The following is a 23,266-nucleotide window of genomic DNA, read 5'->3' as shown; positions in this document are numbered from 1 at the left end:
TAATTTGGATTTTTTGAAATTTGAGATATAATACAAATTTTATGGCAAATTATTTAAAAATTTTATTGAAGTAAACTTTATTTACCATACTTAAAGTGTATGTAGCTGTGATGAAAAGCTGTCCATCATATGAAAATTTTGACCTTTTGTATTGAAATTTGGAGATATAGCCTACATTTTATTTATGGGGAAAAATGTATCGTTAATATGAGCCCTTAAAGACATGAGAGCTCAAAAATGAATCAAATTACTATAGAAACACAGCATTGTGGAAGTAACGTCACGCCTGAAGGACTACACTTGCATGCATACATGTTACGTACACAACTGCAAATCTTGCTTTCTGGCAGGTACATTGTTTTGTTCTGAATAAAATATTTATACAAAACAGGTAAGAAATTTTCTTTGTTTTTATGAGAAATAACCAGTGTGTTTCTATTGAGCTGCTAATTGTTGCTGGAAGCAATTACTATTATTGTGTATCCATTATGGATTAGAGATTAAGAACAAAATATAGAATATAACTTGTATTTGATTTACCTAATGACTGGAACATTTTTGGGTCTTTAGCGCAGGAACGTGCACAGTGACTTAACTCCAACTCAGTCATACTATGTCTACACTTTAAAGGCGATTTTTGGTTAATATACTTCCTCATGTTTATTATGCTTAAATATTTCACACCAATTATTTCTTGCAAATATCATTTAACCAGTGGGTAAGCTAGTATTTAGTGCACTATGCCTTGGGAATATAGACCAAATATAGACCAAATATGTTGTTGTTTTTTTGTTATCTATCTCTATATAACTAACCACGCGCCAAACATTCTGTCCTAACCTGTGCACTCCTTTTTAGTGCAACCATGCAGGAACCATCTTTTCAGTAGATGTGGCTCATCATTTTACAAACTTTGGTGCCGATGTACAATCTGTCCAATTAATTTAGAGACCCGGTTTTATTACTTATTTAAATACATATATAAAAGTCATGAAAGAAAAGTTGTTTGTGACCTTCAGACCATGAAGTTTTTCTTGTTTCAAATATATTTATAACATTAAAAACCAGAAATCTACTGATATTTTAGCAACTTCACAGCAAATTTGAACATGATCCGTGAGTACTTTTTACCAAATGGACAATTCAATGATTTTACCTTTTAAGGTAGAACTCCTACGGATGTGACAGTCAAATAAGGAAAACAATTTTTTGATCAGTACACAGGTAAATTAGCTAATTACCTCTATAGAGGTTGCTCTCTTTCTTAAAAAGGACAAACAGAAAGCAATTAATTTATTGTGTGACTATTATATATCCTTATTTATCTTTTTGAATAGTGTATATGTGTTATGATAAAAAATAAATGCATATTATATAACGTCCTACATGAATTAAAAATCTATAAAATACATTGAGCATTTAGCACAACAGTTTCTGGTTAAAACTGGTATAGGCCTACATAGCTCTCTATCAGCTAATTTAATTACGGATTACACATTGTTGATCAAGATCATTTTAGACTGTGTGACCTCAATTTCAAGCGCACCTAACTTTGAAAAAGTTTTCAAAGACTTTCAAAAGTTTTAGTAATAATTGTCTGGTTCAGTTTTATTTTTGAAATGCAGACAAAATTGAATAAAAGCCAACATGAAGAAAAACATTTTCAATGTATTACCAAAACATCTTGTTAGTTCTAAGGTCTACTAGAATATTTTCATTCGTGGCTTTTTTCTAACCTATATTTTTTCTCAAATAAATAATAAAACCAAGTCTCTAAGTCAATTGGACAGTAATCACTATCACATAATGTGCAACATATGTCCAACAATTACTTGAATCACACACACAAACTGTATAAACATCTCAAAAAAAGTAACTAACCCCCTTAAATAATGACCATTATTCAAAAATGGGTGATTGCATTACAAATCTGTAAAATGTGTTGGAAGCAGAATTTATTTTTGCGCATGTTGACACCTCATTTGTAGCAACTGTCTAAATATTGACGTCACAGCATACATTTTAAATCATTGTAACCCAAGATTTGAAAGTTGCAGTAAATTCTATTGATTTGTATTCAGTATAATGGAAGAAAATCGGTCTAATGGTATCTGAGTGTTTTTGTATTGTTGTAAGTGCAACTTTCAAATCTGGGCCTCACTACATTAAATTTACCGGCGTTTTATTGTTTTCTAGGCTATCGTATCAAATGAGGTGTCAAAATGCGCAGAAATAAATTCTGCTTTGAACACATTTTACAGATTTGTAATACAATAGCCCGTTTTTTTATAATGACCATTATTTACGGGAGTTAGTTACTTTTTTTTAAATGTTTAGATTATTAACTTATTGTGCCATATAACATTAATAAATCAATTAATCTTGCAGGATCAAAAACACTTTATTCATGCAGGAAAAGCACACTGCAAAATAGCACACCTGCAAAATAACCACGGGAGTTTTCGATCAACACTGTTGACGGTTGACATCATTTTCATAATAACAAGAGAAAGGTCGATGCATGCATGCATGACCATGTATTGCACACCATATAGTGTATGTCAGTTTCTATTGTCATTGCCTTGCACTATTGTGTATTCAATTAACTTAGACTGGGTGTTTTTAAAAGATATTTGAAAAAATAAGATTTTTTTGGTTAAAGTCATCAAAGAAATGTGTTAGCACACCCTTAGACCCAATATGATTTATACTTTTCAAATTCCAGAATTCAATTTGAAACCCCATTTCTTTTCAATTTTGCCTCATTTTGGGCAGTAACTTAGGTACACCAAAAGGGTTTGCAACCTTTTCAACAAATCAAGCGGGACTGTCCAATCTCAGTTTAGGAAGTCATAACTTCACAGTAGCCTAGAGTGTAATAGGCCTACATGTATATAGGCCCTATCGAATCACCAAACAACGGTATACCAATTGAAATGGCAGCCATGTTGGTGGAGCTTGGTGGGCAGTTCTATTGTTGGAGCTTGGTGGGCAGTTCTATTGTCAAAGGGAAAATATGGTCCAGGGTTCCCGTTAAGGATTCAAAAATGTGCGTGACGCAAGTTTGCTCACAAGGTTGCAAAAACTTGCGTCCAGACAGATTTTTGTGCGTCCAGACGGATTTTTGTGCGTCCATCTGAAATTCACTATCAATCATACCGGGAAACGCCGCGGCATGCCATGATCAGAACGGCAACCCCTTGTTGCTACACACATACCCCAGGTCTACACCTCATCAAATGTTGATTGACAAAATAAAATAAAAGTGCATTTTCGCCGTGATATTTCATCTCCAGTCGCTATGACAGTTTTGGTCCGATACATGGTCAGAAACAGCTGCAAAAACATGCTCAAAGTCTGTCAATCTTTTAGCAAATTTTCGCTAAGCTAAGCTAAAACACATGCTGACACAAATAATACAAAAATTATTTTATCATTTGGATTTTGTCTTTGAAATTGCTTTTATTCATCGTAACAATAATACTTATAAAGGAAACATAGATTATTTATGAAAAAATAAACTTTAAACTTTAAAAACTGAATATTGTCGTCAGGCTGTGATAAATAATTAAATAAACATTAACCGCACGTTAACCGTACATCGTCAGTCCAGCATGCTTGTAAACAAAGTGTCAATTTCATCAATTGGGACTTCCCCATCAAACAGCGATCGCTACGGAAAGCATGCAAAAAGTGCATGATTTCCTGACATTGCGTTACAAATATTGCAGAATTTACTTAAATTCTTAGCAGGTGGGTCAAAATTTTGGGGCTTTTATTATTTTAAAAATATAAAAGAATAGAAATTTCTTATTTTAATCATCAGTTACGATACGGTAATGATTAAATTTTGAAGTTTTGTCTGCGTCCACATGCATGTGACATGGACGCAAAATACTTGATCATATATTGAACCATCCACTGACATAAGAAATCTGGGTGTTATGTTTGACACTTCATTGACTATGGAGAATCAGATCACGGCCATGTCCAAAGCTGCTTGTTTATCACTGCGCAACATTGGAAGTGTACGCAAATATTTGACCAGAGATGCAGCAGAAACTCTCACTCATGCTTTTGTGACATCAAGAATTGATGGAAATAATGCTCTCCTCAATGGTCTGCCAGATAAGCAACTTAATAGGCTCCAGAGACTACAAAACATGGCTGCACGATCATAACTTACACCAAAAGTCTGACCACATCACACCTGTGTTAGCGGACTTACATTGGTTACCTGTTAAACAACGAGTGTCTTTCAAAGTTTGTTTGATCTTGTTCAAATGCATGCATGGTCAGGCACCCCTCTACTTGAGTGATCTAGTTGATGCTTTCACTCCGGCTAAATCTGGATTGAGATCAACGGACAGTGGACGCCTGCTGGAGCTTCGTGACAAGAACCCTTTGGGGAGACAGATCCTTCAAGTTGGTGCACCTAAACTATGGAACACACTGCCTGTAGCACTAAGAACATGTGACAATATCGCAACTTTCAAATCTGGACTTAAGACCCATCTATACAATGAGGCATTCAAAGAGTGACTCTTTTAGTATTTGACTCTTTTTATTATGAACTGTGTCACCATGTTGATATATTTTTCTCAGATCTTTTGAACTTGTTGTGTCAAGCGCCATTGAGCGTCGAAAGGCGGATACCGGCGCTATATTAAATCGTCATTATCATTATTATTATTATTATTATTATTATTAAAAAGCCTGGTAAGGTCTCTAGTTTGATTCCACAACTATTCATCCCTAGCACCTGCTTTATTATGGTGGGCAGAATTGTATTTAAATGAGGATGGGTGACCCACAGCATGTTTTTTTTAAATTTTTAGCATTATTCTGAGCATTGCACATTACTTTTTCATATATTTAACACAATCTGCTCCTATGATATGGATAGTTATCGGAAAAGCATGTTGACCGGGTGGTGTTCGAAGGGCCCCCTCGAGGTCAAAGGTCATCTATGGGGGAAAATTTAAATAACCTCAAAAAATTCGTAATTTTTGCAAAACAAATAATCAAAAAAATAATCTATACTTTAGTAAGATATTTTTGAGCATTTTGAAACCTAAACTTTGGCAAAATATACCTCATGACTATGTTTCCATGACTGTTCTCATTTTTCTTTTGTTTGTGTTTTGTTTTTGAAACAAATGAGGGACTTCAACATATGCTAATTACATCATATTAAAAAGAAAATTTAAAAAAAATTTACCTACTGACCCTCCTGATTTTTTTTCATGAACTGGCAAACAATTTTTTTTTCTTGGCCTGGATAGGCCTAATAAACCATGTCCAGCTACAAATGCAAACTTATGCAGCTCATATACAATCAATTTGATTGATCAATATTGGGGACCCTAGATGCAGGACTGGATACAAAATAATATTGCTTTTCAATATTGTTGAAGAGATGTAATCTAGTTTGATTTCATTGACGGTTGGACAATAAAATCACTATTATGTTTGTGTGTACCGTGCACAATTTTAGATTTTGTACCCACTCTTGTATCCGGGGTCCCAGCAAACACAAAACGTTTTCGACATCATTCGCAAAAGGTTATAAAAGGTCGTCAGAAAACGCTTAAATGTCGGGTTATATAAAGGGTATATTAAGAGTAAAAACGTTTTCATAACCTTAAAAAACATTTTTTGATAATCTACTGCTCAGCAAACAAAAAATGTTTTACAGAAAACGTTTAAATGTCGGGTTATATAAAGGGTATAAAAAACGTTTTAATAACATTCCAAAAACATTCTTGAAAACTTGATACAAAACATTCTAAACAAAATGTTATTTTGGGGTTGAAAAAATATTTTGCGAAAAATGTTTGCCCAAATTATTTTCAATAACGTTTTAAAAACGTTTTCATGACCTTTATATAACCCGACATTTAAATGTTATTAAAAGGTTTTGAAAATAACATTTTAAAAACATTTCTGTGTTTACTGGGTTCAAATATTTTAACATGTTATTTAAGTATTGACATAATATTTGGCAAAAATGTTTGCAAAAACAGTTTACAATAACATTTTTGGAAAACATTTAAAAATATTGTTGCAGTGTGTTTTCATACAAAACGTTTTAAAACGTTATCATGACCTTTATATAACCCGACATTTTAATGTTATTAAAACGTTTTTACCTACACCAAAAGCCAAAATATAACTTATTTAAAACGTTTTTAAAACGTTTTTGTGTTTGCTGGGGTCTTTGATATTGATCAATCAAATTGATCATGTATGGGCTGCATAATATGAATATTGCTTTTCAGGCCACCTGCTTACTATAATAATCTATGCTGCGAGAAACAAACTAACTTGTTTGAATAAGTGACTTTGAATGGAAACATTATTGTTACATAAATCATGACACATTACCCACACCCATCTACACACAATCAATCAATCAATCAATCAATCTTTTTTTTTTTTTTTTTTTTTTTTTTTTTTTTATTCATTTTGCTTTTAGATTAAACAGGACAAAAGACAAATAACTTGAGAAAAAATAAACAAAAGATAGAAAGAATAAAAACAACACACACAAATACAAAAGCATCTCTTATATCACTAGTACAATACAATATTATGCATATTTTTAAATTCGCTTAAATACTTTGTTTGTCCGTGGGCACATGAGAAAGACAATAATAATTAATATGTTATATTTATATATAATTACTTTGTTGTTACATTATTTTTTTACACAAAACCTTCCCATGTCATACTCGAAAGATATTCAATTTATTTATTCTCTGAAAACAAGCTTTTTCTTCTTCAATTTTTTTACTTAAAAAATGTGAGAACGTGGCGATATATGGTTTCTCATTTGAAAACCTGTTCCTAAATAAATAATACTTAGCACTCAGAATAATATAGTTAGGCACTTTGAACCTTGAATGTCCTTCCAGTCCCAAAATTATATCTTTATAACATAGATGTATTCGAGTCTGTATCTTCCATTTAACCATGTCTCTATCTCCTTCCAAAAAGAGTTTATTTGATGGCATTCCCAGAACATGTGATCAATTGTTTCTTTATTTTGACATAAATGACAATTTTCGTTCTCTTTCAGATTAATAAGCTTTAAATAACTATTGCTTGGAATTATTCGATGAAGGATTTTAAAAAAAAAAAATCTCATTCTTTCTTCAGTGGTAATTTGAAAAGGTAATGTCCAAATGTATTCCCAATTTAGATTACCCAAATGATCAAACAAACGATCATAATAATTCTGATTTACTGGTTTTGTTGATTGTGACATGTTAAATTGTTTAGATACATCACGAGTTGTTAACTTCTTTACTTCTAACGAAATATTTTTTTCAATACTTTTAAGTTTTCCCATATCTGTTTCAGAAAGTTTCTTTATTTCTAATTTCCATTCCCTTGGTAAACTATTTATAACACCGTAATATGTTACAAAATCAATACATCGTCCATATTTTTCACAAAGCTTTTCGTATGAATAAAATGAACCTTATCATCTAATATATCTTTAATCTTTATTAGCCTTGTTCGAGCTCTATTAAGAGACTTGTTTACATCTTTTGAAAACAACTTGTTATAACTTAGTGGCATATGCAATACATCTTCCAAATTGATTGTTTCTTTGTTATTACATTGTTTAAAACTTTGCCAGCTTAAAATGACTTCTTTGTAAAACTGGGGGAAATTGGTAGGAAAAACAGAAGCATCAACATTACATTGTAACAGGAACTCCAGACCTCCCATTCTATTAAAGAAATAATTTGGGACATCTTTCCACGGTGCATAACCTTCACTCAAAAATCTTTTTAGCCACATTATCTTTAATGCTTTGTCTGTATTGAATATATTTACCATCTCTATTCCTCCGCTTTCTTTTGGTGCAATTAAAACAGAACGCTTGATTTTTTCTCGTTTTCCACTCCATAAGAAGTTATACAGTATCTTTTGAACATCAGATAACACATTTCCACTCACATAATCTGTGGACATTAAATAAGTCATTTGTGAAATACCAATACTTTTTACTAATAAGACCTTTCCTCTAAGTGTTAGATCTCTTTGTCTCCAAATATCTAATTTGTCCTTTAATTTTGTGAGTCTTGGATGAATATTATACTCATTACATTTTTTACTATCATAACCAACAAATAAGCCCAATATTTTCACAGGTTCCTTAGTTGGTTTAATACCATAAACATAATCATTACAGTGTCTAAGACTTCCTATCTTCATCAATTCTGTTTTCTCCAAATTTATCTTCAAACCAGACAACCTTCCAAACTTATCTATTTCTTTTACAAGATTCTCCACAGATTTTGAATCGGATAGAAAAAAGGTTGCATCATCTGCAAAAAAGGAGCACTTAAGCTCCACCCCACTTGGGAGTTCTATGCCATTAATATCCTTACATTTCAAAGTTATTAAAGCCAACATTTCTATCACACACACGACGAATAATGCTGTTGATAACGGGCATCCTTGACTTAACACCTCGTGTCAGATCAAACCAACCAGTAGAAAACCCTTATTTATTACACAACTTTTAATATTTGAATAAAAACATTTTACCCATGAAAGCAGGTTTGGACCAAAATTAAATTTTTTCAAGGTTGCCATAAGAAAACTCCATTCAACAGAATCAAAAGCTTTCTCCAAATCGGCAAAAAGTAACATACCAGGAATGTGGTTATCATTTGTGTACTGCAGAATATCTTCAACTAAACGAATATTTTCTCCAATATATCTACCTTTGACAAAGGCTGTTTGATGATTACCTATAATACTTGGTAGTACACCTTCCATTCGCTTAGCAATTGCCTTTGTACCTATTTTGTAATCGATATTTAATAATGATATTGGACGCCAATTTTTGATAAGCTTTGGATCTTTTCCAGGTTTAGGTAGAAGAGAAATTATTGCTTGTGATTGCGTTGTTGAAAGTTGACCATTTAAGTAACCAAAATTTAAAGAGTCAACTAAAATATTTCCAAGCAAATCCCAGAAACATAGGTAAAACTCACTAGAGAAACCATCACTCCCAGGAGATTTATTTTTAGACATATCTTTTAAGGTTTTGTAACATTCGTCCAAAGTCAAACGCTTTTCACAGAGCTCTTGCTGTTGTGGAGAAAGCTTGGGAATCTCAATTTGATTTAAATATTCCTCAATATCTTCATAACCTTCACCATCTTGTTTACTTGAGAAAAGATCTTCATAAAAGACTTTGATTTCACCAAGAATATCTTTTGATGTTGTTTTAAGGACATTATTTACAAGTAATTCATCAATTCCCTTTTTGAAACATTTCTTTTTTCCAAGTTAAAAAAATATTTAGAGCTTTTTTCTCCTTCATCATAATACCTGTCTCTTGATCTCACAATACTACCATTAACTTTGTATTTATATATTTCCTCTAAGTTTTTCTTCACTTCGGCATACTCGTGTACAATTTCTTCTTGAAGTTCATTATTTATCTTTTCTTCAAGATCAATTAATCTTTTATTCAAAGATCTTTCACATGCATTTCTTTCTCGATTTTTGTGGTTGAATATGATATGGTTTCCATACGTAATTTGAACTTCATAAATTCCCAAAATTGTTGATCATTAAAGTTAGCATATTCACGTTTAACATCTGAAATGACACTTTTAATTAAATTATGATAATCAACATCTTCTAGAAGACTATTATTGAACTTCCAAAACCCGCCCACGAGGCTCGGTATCACTCAAAGAAATCTTCATAATAATTGTTTGGTGATCGGACATAATACTTGGTACAATATTACAATCTACTATATTCATTTTAAGCGACTGAGGTATAAACCAATAATCAATCCTTGATGCAGAATTGCGATTACGTGTTGACCATGTGTAAGCTATTTTGGTAGGGTTTCTTGTACGAAAAATGTCTATTAAATTGTTTTTAAATAGAAGACGCTTGAGGGAAATTCGCCATTCTTATGCTCATCCTTAATAGTATTATTTTTAGATTTTTATCCAAAGTGATATCCATAGCTAAATTCATATCGCCTCCTATAATCAAGTATTCTTTAATTACATGTTTTTCTATAATATTGCTTAACTGATCATAAAAGATAACTTGATCTTTGTCATTATTGGGAGCGTATACATTTAAAAGGTAAAAGGTTTTTTTTTCGATACTAACTTTTGCTAAAATGAATCTTCCTTCCGAGTCACTTATCACTTGGTCAAACGTACATGTAATTGTTGGATTTACTAAAATAGCTACACCTTTACTATCGTTTGTTCCATGACTAAAAACAATATTACTTGACCATTCTCGCTTTCCACTGTTTTTCTAAAGTTTTACAGCAATGTGTTTCCTGAAGGAATATAATGTCTATTTTTTTCTTCTTCATATACATAAAGATTGCTTTACGCTTTTTTACATTTCTCAACCCACGGACATTCAGAGATGCAACATTTATACACCCACATAAATAAGAAGTACAAATAATAAAAATAATAATATTAAATAATAACGAGATTTGAAATAACAAAAATGTAATCAAAAGATAAATCCTGATCTACTTGATCAGTTTAGCCGGTGTCTACCCATCCGAAAATATTACAAAATGTTCACCAATCAGTTCAAGAGTTCACCTTGCTTTTATAGCAAAGTTCTTTCAATAGTTCTAAATATTTAATGTTTGTTTATTTTCATTGTTTGCGCTTTAAACTTTCAGTTATGGTGTTGAGATTCACTTATTGATGCGGAACTCCGCTATCAAACTGTCTTTCATTATACTTGTAAACAGTATTGTGTCTATAATAATGTGTTAAGATTAGTCTATCATGGGGTGCAGCTATCATTCTAACTCGTTTCCAGTTGGTTGATCATCACCAAGGTCTCGCTGATCATCCCTATGGTCTCGTTGTTCAGTGTGCCGGCAATTCCTGTGTATTGGGCCTGTATATTCTCCATAATCTCGACCAGTATGTATCATCTGCATAAAAGTGCGCTTTGTTTCCTTTTTTGTCCCTCCAGTAACCAGCGACAAACCGAAATAAATTTTCTTCTTATACAGTAATTTTACTCGGTCAGAGAACGCCTTTTTCTCCTTTAAATCCTTGACCGTTAGGTCCTCTACCATGTGATAATTTTCATACTTAAGTTTCTCCTTCTTTTCGTTCATAATGTCCATTTTATCTTGATACGGAGAAATTTGACCAAGATGTGTCGATTTACACCGTGATGAAACTTTCCATCTCTATGAGCACGTTCTATTTCAATGTCTCCTCTGTCAAATTGCTCCTTCAAAATGGTCTCCACTATCTCAAAGACATTTTCCCCTTTTTTCGGGTACCCTATTATCCGTATGTTACTTCTTCGTGAATGTCTTTCAAGCTTATTAATGTGATCATGCAGCTCGGCGATTTTGCTTGTATTTGATCCGATCTTTTCTTTCTGATTTTTTGCTATTATGTCCAGGCGTTTTGTGTCCTTTTTTATGTCTTTAATTTCCTCACCTTGGAAATTCACGGCAGCTTTAATATCATTCAGTTCCTTCTTCAGTTCATTCTGTCCAGTAATAAGGGTTTCTAGCGACCGCTTAATGTATGCGTTCGCCCTGATCCTTTGCACTATCGCTGCCAGTAGGCTGGGCATTAGCACTACGGGAATCATCGGCGAAATATTTACTTGTAGTCGGCCTTGGATCAGCTGCGTTTTGTTTAGCGCTAGTGTTACGTGCAGTACTCACATTACTACCGCCGCTGTTTGAATCACCCGCCGTATCATTTCCACCTTGATTTTTTCTTCTTCTGGTATCCATTTTATTCGAAATTTTGATCAGTGTGTTCCGAAACTGCTAAATACGTCGACAGTATCAATATTTCTGATTCTGGTGATGATTTAGACAGTCAATTTAACGTTTATTCCGGACGGTGACACCCTCGCGTGCTTCATACCGCCGCCATGTTGTTCCTCTCTCAATCAATCTTGTTCAACCAACCAAATAAATAAACAAACAAATTAAACTAACAAACAAATAAATATGCAAAGAACTCGGGGCTTCCTGGCAAATACTGCTATTTTGCGGGGCAACATTTCCCGATACAGATGGTCGAAACATTTTTCTTCACAAATGAACAGCATGGTGACGTCACTGGTGACGCAAAAAAAAAAAAAAGCGCAGTGATTTATAGTGCGCTACGCACAGGCACAACGCCTAGACGTTGATCCACAAGCCTCAGCACACTTTACAGGTTGTCGCTGACCACTATGGCCCCACATCATTCCATAAACCATTAAACAACAAATCAGGGACTTTGCTGCTTCAAGAGCGCACACCCTAGACATTCCACAAATAACCATCGCAACCAGGATCAGCTCCCCAAGTTTCGTACGGGTTACAACGAGACAAATTAGCAGTGAGTTCCTTGTCCAAGGGAATTTCAAGCTAACTCAATTTTTCCACGAGAGCATACTAGGCACCACCAGGGTTCGAACTCGCAACCTCTCGCACCATAGTCGAACGCCTTATCGATTGAGCTAACTTGACTGCGAAAAAAAACACTGCCCTCCCTTGGTGTAACTAAGCCATTTGTTATGATTCACGCTGCTTGCTGCGGATCAGTGAGCATGAAAAAGAATGAACAGTCTGCAGTATCATCCCTCATGCAAAAAAAGTTTTACGGGGGGAACCAAATTTTTCATACAGGGAACTTTTTTACTGTGTAGTCCTACAGTGGGGGAGGGACTTTCCTCTATATTTTGACAGGCTGTAGTCTTACAGGAGGGACATTTAAAGTGTAGTCCTACTGGGGGAGAAGGGTTAAAAGTAGTCCTACATGGGAATTGTTTTACTGCGCAGTCCTAGAGGGGACTTCTTTACAGGGAGGAGACTTTTTTAAACCTATTTCCCTGATGACACATTAAGCAACTTAATCCTTTATTGACCACAATATGCAAAGACATATAAACTTGCAAACCATTAATTAAACCCAAATTCTATGCATGTACGAAACTAGATCAAAATATCTAGGACCCGTTTTTTCATTTTTTTTAATTTTGACCAATTTCACCAAAAATATTTGAAATTTGGGCCAAAATCGGGCTTTTTATGATTTTTTGAAAAATCAGCATTTTTGACCATTTTTGGTGCAAATTTCTCAAAGTTGGTCGAAATTCAAAAAAATGAAAAAACAGGTCCTAGATATTTTGATCTAGTTTTTAAAAATTAATAACAAAATTTTTTTTGTTAGGATGCATGAAAAAGAAGTGGGCCAAAACCGTTATTTTTGAGATTTTGGGCCAAAATGGCATTTTGGCCCAAATTTGACCTCACAGTTGAACTTATCAAGTCTTTGCCATTCTAAATATGTATACTTTTATATACTTTATACCAACAATTTAGAAGTTATGAGGCCCGAAAGTTTCCATAATTCCAACCTTAACAGTGTTAGAGCTGGCTCAGTGCCATCTGATTGACCTCCCTGACACTATAACCTACAGAGTCAGCTCATTCAGTTGCTTCTTTGGGCACCTTGCGGCTACATGCACATATATTTATATATTTGAGGGCGTATCAGTCCAAGAAACGGAGCCAGTTCTGAAAAGTGCATGTTGATTGTGATTCAATAATACCAGTGCTGTCTGATACATTGTATACCCTCCTCTGAGACAGCCCAATGGAATAGCAGTTGGTTAGTGCACTGGTCGATTTGTTGCAACTCTGCTTTCTGCAAACTAAGCCAGTTATCATAGTTATAATGAAATATCATGCTCCAGCGATGGAAATCTTTGAGTTGTACATTATCGTCTATGTTTCAAAGTTCGTTTTTCAAATTCTTTTCTCTACATTCTATCTACCCTAGGTGTCGGGCTATGATAGTCATTCAAACATATAGAAGGAGCAATCAAGGCAGCCACAAGGATGATTATTTTCATCAAATCAGAGAATTTTTGAAGTCAAGCACCGAGGACGAAACACTCCAAAAAACTTGGAAGGTGAGCTACAGTTCATGTACATGGTTTTGCACAATGCTAGTTGCACATGCAGAAACATTTGCTTTCGAAAAAATTCATTTACATTAGGATCAAAACATCTGTACTTACACCACTTAAAAAAATACAATGATGCGATTCAATCCAATCATTAAACCACAATACTGAAAATACCGTAGTATGAGCTATCACAAACAATTGACCTTAGGTTTGCTTGTTAGTCATTTGATGGAATAGTTAGATTCAAATATTTTGAATGGTTGATATCTTGGGATCCATAACATTATTTTTTCCTTCTTCATTTCAATTTTCAACAGAAGATTGTCAGTCACCATGGATACACCCGAAAACAAGAACTTTTTCAAGCTTGCATTCATCCTTCTTGAAATTACCACAGAACGTCTGCGGAACATTTTCAAACAGGAATGGGACACACAGCACCCCAACAATCCCTGGAGAGATGACAACAACAGTCTTCAGTACTTTATACATATATTGAAAAATGGTGGTACCTGGAAGAACAACAAATCTAAAGTTCCCAAGTCGGGTGATCGCAATGACTGGGATCCGACTGCACTGTTCTTCATGTTACTGTATTCTGGGGCTTTAAATCTCCATGCAATGCTAAAACAACACGTCAACAAACTACGAGAAATAAGAAATGAATACTTTGGCCATCCTTCATCAGCATCTCTTAGTGATACAAAGTTTCAAGTTGTCTACAAAGATATTGAAGTATGTATGTGTGCTTTGAATTGTTCTGCAACTGTGAAAAAACAAATGGATGATATCAGAATTGGAGTTATGAAAGTACCTGAAGATTACATGAAGGTGGTTGATGAGAAGTTGTGTAAAATTGAGAGGTTAGAAGCTGACAATCAGGATCATCTTCTGGATTTGCAGAATGCAGTAAGAAAAATGCAGAATGCAGTACGAAAAAACTATGAGCTCCTTACACAGTTGCAGGTTGCAGTAAGGAAAAAATACAAACTGATTTTACTGACTGCATTTATATTGGTTTTGGTAATTCTCATTAGTGTAATATACATGTATTTACAATATTTGCAACTCAACCCTCATCATACAGATCTTCGTCATGGAAGAACATGTCAAAACTCCAAAACTTACTTTCCTGAATCAAACAAACCCAACTATTATGTAGGCCATAACTGGGAAATAGACACAGCTACAAATCTTTTGACCAATGGAACATATCAAATGATCACTATTACTGGGCCACCAGCAATTGGAAAAACTGCAACAGCAGTTGCAATTGGACAAGTCCTAAAGAAAAGGCACAATTTTCAAGTGGCTTTTGTGGACTTCAAACAACTAAAGTATTTGAACTCTACTCAAATTAGAGAAGACATGTTTCGGGAAATAGCTTTCTCCCTTGGTGGCGTACCAGAAACTGATGTTGATTCATTGCAAAAATTTAAAACATATATGAGAAAAATTACATCATTCCCAACACTTCTTATTCTTGACAATACAGAAAATATTTTGGATTTTGAATCAAAGACAGAATTCTTTAAAGTAATAAAACTATGTTTGGCTACCAACAACATCCAAATTCTTGCTACTTCTCGTACCGATTTTGATATCACTGGAGTGTCAATGTATCCAATTAAGTTAGAACCCTTATCAGAGGAACAGTCAGTGGAGGTTTTGCTAAAACTTTCACCAAGTTTACAAGAAAGCTCAGTGTTGGAAATATCAAAGAAAATAGGGGGAGTTCCTTTATTGTTGGAACTAACTGGAAGTCTTTTACAAAGAGGTGTTTATGAAGAAGATGAATTAATAGCGAAACTGGAAGAACTGCCAATCTTAACAATTGTTAATGACACCATAGATCTCACTGAATCCAGTAACTATTTCAAATTTCTCAAAACATTATTTGATGGTCTTGATGCAGATCTCCAAAACACCTTTATTGCATTAGGAACAATTCCAATGTCTTTTGATCAGATCACTGCCAATTTGGTAGCAAAACCCAATCTTACTGGGAGAGTCAATCTTTACCTGCTAGTTAATTACAACCTTTTAAAGAAATATCAGTCAGCAACTGGAGAGATTCGGTATGAAATGCACTCCGTTATTTCTGAGTTTAGTAGGTTAGTTGCCAAAGAGAAGCCACAATGGTCCCAAATACAATGCAATAGCTCTTTTATTTTCTTTGATCATGTAAGACAAGAACTGCAGGATAGCAGAGAGCTGCAAAATGCTCTTGATGCAGAAGGATTAGTTAGTATTCAGTTATTACTTGCAGCCCAAGACCAAATTCATAAGAGCTGCCAAAATGAGGACAAGTGGACAAATCACATGTTACCTCTGGTGTCCTCTGCACTACAAGAGCATGGGGATCTGTATTTGCAGCTTTTTCAACTGTGCCATATTACTGTCACTCCACAACACCTTATAGACATTACATTTGAGACACAAAGAAATGAGCTTCAGATATATGCAAAGCTTGTACTTAGAGCTGCACAAGATTACATAGACTATAATTTAACACAGAGCATCAATTACTACCATTTATTTCTCATGATTACTGATAAATTTGTAGAAACAGATGATGAACTACAAATGAGAGCTGACGTATATGCACAAATTGGTCATGTGTCTTTTAAACTGCAGAAATATGCAGATGCTGCTTTTGCTTGGGATAAGGCCCTAACCATTCGACTACAATCAGACCACCCCCAAGAGACAAAAAATGAGTATGACAAAGAAACAGCAACTATTGCAGCAAATCTTGGGGTGGCCTATCAAAGTCTCCAACAATACAACGAGAGCATAAAACCTTTACGTATAGCAAGTCAAATAAATGAAAAACTGCCAAAGCATGACTTTGACCATAAGCTACATGTATATACATCTGGAGACCTTGCTAGGGCATATAATTGGACAGAGAATTATGAAGCCTGCTACCAAACAATACAAATGTGTCTTAAGATTCCAAATATCTCTCAGATACACCATTGTCCACACTTTTATGTAGAACTTATGGTGCTTGGCATGAAAGCATCATATAAAACGTCAGACTATTCAACACTGTTTTGGTATCTCAAGGAATTTAATATGGAATATGGACTGCAATACAGTTTCAACTATATATCTGCTATATGTGTACATGCACTGGATTACTTGAATTTTTCATCATTAAGCCTTTTATTTGGTATTGTGTTTGGGATCCCAGCTCTAGCAACTCAGTTGTCATCATTGTCAAGACACATGCACAGACACAGTGGGGAGAAAAGAGAGGAGAAAAGCGGAGAGGAGAAAAAAGAGAAGAGAAAAGGCGAAAAAAAGAGAAAAGGGAGAAAAAGAGAAGACAAAAACTACAAAATTGCAACTAATTGAGTAGGCCCGTGCCTATAAAAGCCGCAAAGCCAGGTCGATCATCAAATAATTGTCAAAGTCATCCTGAGGTCGACTTGTAAATTGCTCCAATTTGACTAAAACTTTGTGAAAAATATTATGCATGTTGACATTGCCCCCCTTATTAAAATAATCACCCATTTGCAGTTGTGACCGCTCAAATTAGGCGAGACCTGAATCCTCACCTGAGGCCTGAGGTGAGGCCTAACCTTTCTTGTTATGACTGGGTGTTAGGAATAACAAGGAGGTTCTTGAACCACAAGTCTCGCCTGCTTTCACAATTACTTCAGATAACAGAAGTAAAACATAGGCACAAAAATTTTTTGCAAAAGGTTAACATTTTGTGCACACACCCCTACTAACAGAAAAATACACCAATTCCATAATCTCCATTTACAATGTATGGCTAAAACCAGGGGGATAACTATGGCTAATGGTAGTTTTTTCAGAGTCATCATGCTACATAAATAATTCAGAGAATCTTTTGTAACTCCACTCATGGATATCATGCAACATATTCTTATGCTGTTTTGTTTTAGATCTAGAAATACATCTGGAAACCATGGATGTCCACAGATTTCTCATGTATGCATCCTTGTCCTTGTTTGCCGCTGCTTACACACCCACCCAACCTACACATCCACAAATCATGCCGACATAATGTCTCCCTTCAAGTGACCTTAAAGATTTTATTCATCTATGTACCTATCTTATTTCTTATTTAATTTACTTCTACAAAAGTAGATAGGCTGCCATTAGTGCGCTATTCCAGTTGAACAATACACCCCCTATGGAAGACATGGCCTTAAATTATCTCCCATACAGGGGGTGTATAGATGTCAAATGGAGTCAACAATTGAGTTAACCACATTTGAAATCATGAATGTCTTCCATAGGTATTATGTTTTAAACAAGAATAACCTATTCTTACCTCTTCAAAGGGTTCAATGTATTCAGCTATATAGTTGGCTCCAAAGTTTTTGACTTTTGGATACTGGAAAAAAATAGAAATAACAAAATGAAGCATCAGCCATATTACACAATAGTTATTCATGGTTGAAACTGTACGACCTTGCTCTCTGTGATACTGTATTATTCCTAATAAATGCCCAAAGGCTTGAAATTTTTCAAACCAGTGGTCTTTAGTACAGGCAAATTTTCAATGAAAAAAGAAAGCTTCACTAAAATCGGGCTAAAAATGTTGAAATATGACTCACTTCTGGGTTCAAATCCAAGATGGCAGCGCCCACGATAAACAACAATATTACAAAATGACACTTGTAAGTGTGTTTTTAATCAAGAATGTAATTTACTCAGTTCTTTAAATAAACATTCTATTATAATTTGGCAATGAACTGGATTGAAGTCGAGGTTTTGTCCATGCAGTTTTGCGATATTAGACATGCAGTAAATACCAGTTTAAACAAGTACCGTCGGATCCGTAGCGGTCGCTGCGGGACAAGGAATTCAATTTTGCAGTGTTGGTGTCTTTGAAGCAGGTTCAAGTTTGACCCCTATTTTGACCTGTAACCCCTCTGTGAGCTTAACCTTTGAGGGTGCTCATCTTAAAATAATGCCAGAAAGGGTATTTCCATCCACACCAAAAAAAAAAAAAAATCAAAATTTGAAAAATTGTGTTCGGAAATCAATTTTGGACACTTTTGATGTCCAAAAGATTTTTGGGAAAAAAGCGGCATGACATCAAAAGTGTTCGGAAACCGATTTCGGACACTTTTGATGTCCAAACAATTTTCAGGGAAAAAGCGTCTTGACATCAACAGTGTTTGGAAACCGATTTCCCCTCATTTTCCCAAATTTCCCTTAACTGCCCTCTATTTTCCCAAATTTCCCTTAATTCTTGTCAATTTCCCTTAATTCACCTGAATTTCCATTAATTCTCTTCAATTTCCCTTAACTTCCCTCAATGTTCCCAATTCTCCCTCAATTTCCCCTCATTTTCCCAAATTTCCCTTAAATTCCCTCTATTTTCCCAAATTTCCCTTAATTCACCTGAATTTCCCTCAATTTCCCTTAATTCTCCTCAATTTTCCCAAATTTCCCTTAATTCCCTCAATTTTCCCCAATTTCCCTTAATTGCCCACAAAATCAATTAATTCACCTGAATTTCCCTCAATTTCCCTTATTTCCCCAAAAATTGCCCTTAATTTCCCCCATTCCCCTCAATTTCCCCACTTTTCCCAAATTTCACTTAATTGCCCTATAGGCCCTCTCCCTCACCAAGTAGTACCATAGCCATGCGACAAACGATGTTGACGTAACAGCATTTTTTAGAAATTGTTGAAAATCGTAATGCCCCTTTAATGACTTAATTAGCATATTTCGGGATCTAAACTCTTTTCCAGTATGGGGCGGTATAGGCCCTCCCCTCACCAAGTACCATAGCCATGCGACAAACGATGTTGACGTAACAGCATCTTTTAGCGTTTGTTACTAACAGACTAACGGACGGACGGACGGACTAACGGAGAGACATGGTGACTTATAGAGCTGCTACCCGCAGCTAAAAATATAAATTATGAGGCCATTTATTGAAGTATTAATTAAAAAAACAAAGGGCCACAAATATAACATTTTGAAAGCAAATGTCTTCATCAGGTTGACCAAAATTTGAAGAAAATATGAAAACATTAATAAAATAAATAAATAAATGCTGGTGATTTAACGTGCGCTACACCTAAGTACCAGCACACTTCAACAATTATTCCGCTGCCATTAGGATATATCAGAATCATTTTCGCTTCAAAAAGTCCGCAACTGATGCGCAGATACTCTCAGCTGACTTCGATTGTGATTTTCAAGTTCAAGTTTATTTCACCATCATATTATATACAATAACAAAATATTCAAGAAAAGGATGGTAGGACAATCACAAGAGCAAAGCTCGTAAGACATGATTGCCCTCGGTGCAAAAACAAAAGACGCCTACAGACAACAGACAAGGACGGGGTGAAAAACGGCAGACTGACAGGACTAGTGCAGACAGACAATGACGTTGGCAATGGCAATAGCATATAAACAAAAGTCAAAAAAAAAAAAAAAATGCATTAACTTTATACAGTACAAAATAGAATGTTATGATACAGGGCATTTATGAAGCAATAAATTTATGAGTATAAAGAAATCAGATAATCTTTATAGCTGCGTTTGAATGAATTGGGAGACAAGGCGATTTTGATATCATCGGGATAGAATTCCAGAGCAATGGGCCCTGCCTTCTAATGGTATTTCTGGCCAAATCATAATTGAATATTGTAGGCTAAACAAATTGGATGAGCGTGTTGAATAAGTGTGGATGGCCATATTTTTAACAAAATAATTGGCAAAATTACAAGGCATGTTGTTAATACTGAAATTATACATAAATAAAGCTTTGATAAGTTTATGAATATCAAAAATATTCAAAGTATTTAACTGTCCAAATAAAGGTGATGTATGGGCCAGCCAGCTAGAATTGGTACATAACCTGATAATTCTCTTTTGTTTCACATAGATAGAATTCAAATTACAATTGTTAGGATCTGCCCAAATTATATTACAGTAGTGTAGATGAGGTAGAACTAATGTATTGTACAAGGTAAATAACGATCACACGAAAGAATGTGCTTTAGACGAAATAATATTCCACTGTATCTTGAAACAATATTGGTAACATAAGAGGTATGATCATACCATGTCAGAGATTCATCAAGAATAACACCCAAAAATTTAGTACGAGTTATATATACTTTAATAAGTTCATTGCCATCTATAAATATATGAGTATTGTGGTATGTGCGATTGCTATGACGGTTTTAAACATAATATAATTCGTTTTTTTGAACATTAAGGGACAACTTATTGGCTTTGAACCATACAGAAATATTAGTTAATTGATTATTAACAGAACAAATAAGTTCATCAAGGTTCGGATTGGACATAATAGCATTTGTATCATCTGCATAAATAAAAAGGACAAATCTTTCAAGAATAAACAATATCATTAAGGAAAATAATAAAAAGAAGGGGACCCAATACAGAACCTTGGGGAACACCACATTGAACTGTACTTAAAGAAGATTTACAATTATTAAACACAACAAATTGTTTTCTGTTGGTAAGATAGCTCCTGAACCACTCCAAAGCCTTCCCACGTACTCCATAATGGTGAAGTTTCTCAATGAGAATATCATGATTGATCGTATCGAAAGCCTTGGAGAGGTCCAGGAATATACCCAAAGTATGGTGACCTTTATCAAGGTTAGAAACTATCATATTGTAGGCCTCTAAAACAGCCATGTAGGATGAATAATTTGTCCTAAAACCAAATTGACTTTGATGAAGTGATGAATAAAATGTAAGAAAATTATAAAGTCTCTTGTGAATAATACGCTCAAATATTTTTGAAAACACAGGAAGGATTGAAATTGGGCGATAATTGTTACATAAATGGGAGTCGCCAGCTTTAAAAATAGGAACAACTTTAGCGTGCTTAAGCTCATCTGGAAAAATTCCATTAGAAATAGACAAATTAAATATGTGAACCAACGGAGAAGCAATCAGATGTTTAACATGTTTTACAATATCAGGTCTAATTTCATCATATCCAGGACTTGCACCAGATCTAAGAGAAGCACATGTTTTGATAACTTCATTCGTGTCCGTTGGTGTAAGAAAAAGTGAATTCTGGGAGAAGGAATATTATTCAAAAAGTGATCAAAAGAAACATGTGTAGGAGGAATATTTTAGCTAATTTAGGACCAATGTTGGTGAAGAAATCATTAAAACCATTTGCAATCATTTCAGGATTAGTTGTTGGTGTGCCATTTATATCAAAACAATCTGGAAGAGGTTGCTTATGCTTCCTTCCTAAAAGATCATTAAGGATTTTCCAGGTTTGTTTGAGATTGTGCTTTTGTTCACTGAGCAAATTACAATAATACATTTTTTTAGAATTACGAATCAGACTGGTAAGAGTATTTCTATAATTTACTAGTAAACGCTTATTGGCATCTGTTGGAGAAGATTTAAATTTGCGGTACAGCTTATCCTTACGATTGATGGATGTTAAAATAGCAGTTGTAATCCATGGTTTATGAGGAATACGCTTATAACTTAAATTCACACGCTTAGCCTTAACGGGAAAACAACGATTATATAATACAGACAGTTTATCAATAAATAACTTATACGCTTGGCTAACAGATTCCTCATTAAGAACATGATTCCAATTAGTTAATTGAAGGTGATTTGTAAATGAATGAATGTTCCGTTGAGTAAATGAACGACCATGTGTGGATCCAACAAAATTATATTTCAATGAAATAGAATCAGTAAATTGAAAAATAGGGTAATGATCCGTGATGTCAGACACACATATACCAGACTTAATTTTCTTATCAAAAACATTAGTGAAAATATTATCAAGAAGTGTGGCAGAATGTGACGTTATCCTGGTGGGGCGATCTATAAGTGGAAACATATTATGATCAAAGAAATTTGTAAGGAAATTCTGAATTTTTAAATCATTCTCGTGCTGTAAAAGGTCTAAGTTAAAATCACCTGAAATATAGCAATGCTTGTTTTCATTTGCAATAACATCAAGACAACGGTTTAAATCAGAATTAAATGAATCAACGTCAGTTTTGAGCACGATAAACATTACCAATAATTATATTCTTACACTTTGAATTCATAATTTCAACGAAGATAGACTCAGAATGATCAATAACATTAACAGAAGAGTCATGCTGAATTAGATCAAGATCCTTTCTTAATTTAAAAGAAAGCGAATTATGAATGTACAAAGCAGCACCACCACTTTTCCTGTTCTTCCGTGGTACACTAATTAAATTATAATTGGTAATATCGATTAAATTAGATTGATCCTCCTTAAACCAAGTTTCTGACATTGCAATTA

At 34.3% G+C, this 23,266-nt stretch overlaps 2 protein-coding genes across 2 annotated transcripts in view; one reads left to right on the top strand and one right to left on the bottom strand.

Moving 5' to 3' along the window:
• LOC140137182 (uncharacterized) overlaps positions 1–23,266 on the bottom strand; it is a 61,059-nt gene that overhangs the window by 16,909 nt on the left and 20,884 nt on the right. The window contains exon 11 of the mRNA XM_072158834.1: positions 18,281–18,343. Coding sequence (XP_072014935.1) covers positions 18,281–18,343 — 63 coding nt within the window. The remainder of the gene's footprint in view (positions 1–18,280; positions 18,344–23,266) is intronic.
• On the top strand, positions 285–18,479 carry LOC140137721 (uncharacterized). The gene is made up of 3 exons (XM_072159484.1): positions 285–391; positions 13,839–13,971; positions 14,286–18,479. The coding sequence occupies exon 3, from the start codon at positions 14,302–14,304 to the stop codon at positions 17,329–17,331; it is 3,030 nt and encodes a 1,009-aa protein (XP_072015585.1). The 5' UTR covers positions 285–391; positions 13,839–13,971; positions 14,286–14,301; the 3' UTR covers positions 17,332–18,479.

This window comes from Amphiura filiformis, chromosome 17 (assembly GCF_039555335.1).
Source record: "Amphiura filiformis chromosome 17, Afil_fr2py, whole genome shotgun sequence".
NCBI classification, from domain to species: Eukaryota; Metazoa; Echinodermata; class Ophiuroidea; order Amphilepidida; family Amphiuridae; genus Amphiura; species Amphiura filiformis.
Note: the sequence above shows the minus strand (reverse complement) of the source record. Positions and strands in the feature narration are given on the sequence as shown.

Excerpts from the sequence above, each read along its gene's own strand:
- LOC140137721 (XM_072159484.1), top strand. The coding sequence starts at position 14,302 with ATGGATACACCCGAAAACAAGAACTTTTTCAAGCTTGCATTCATCCTT.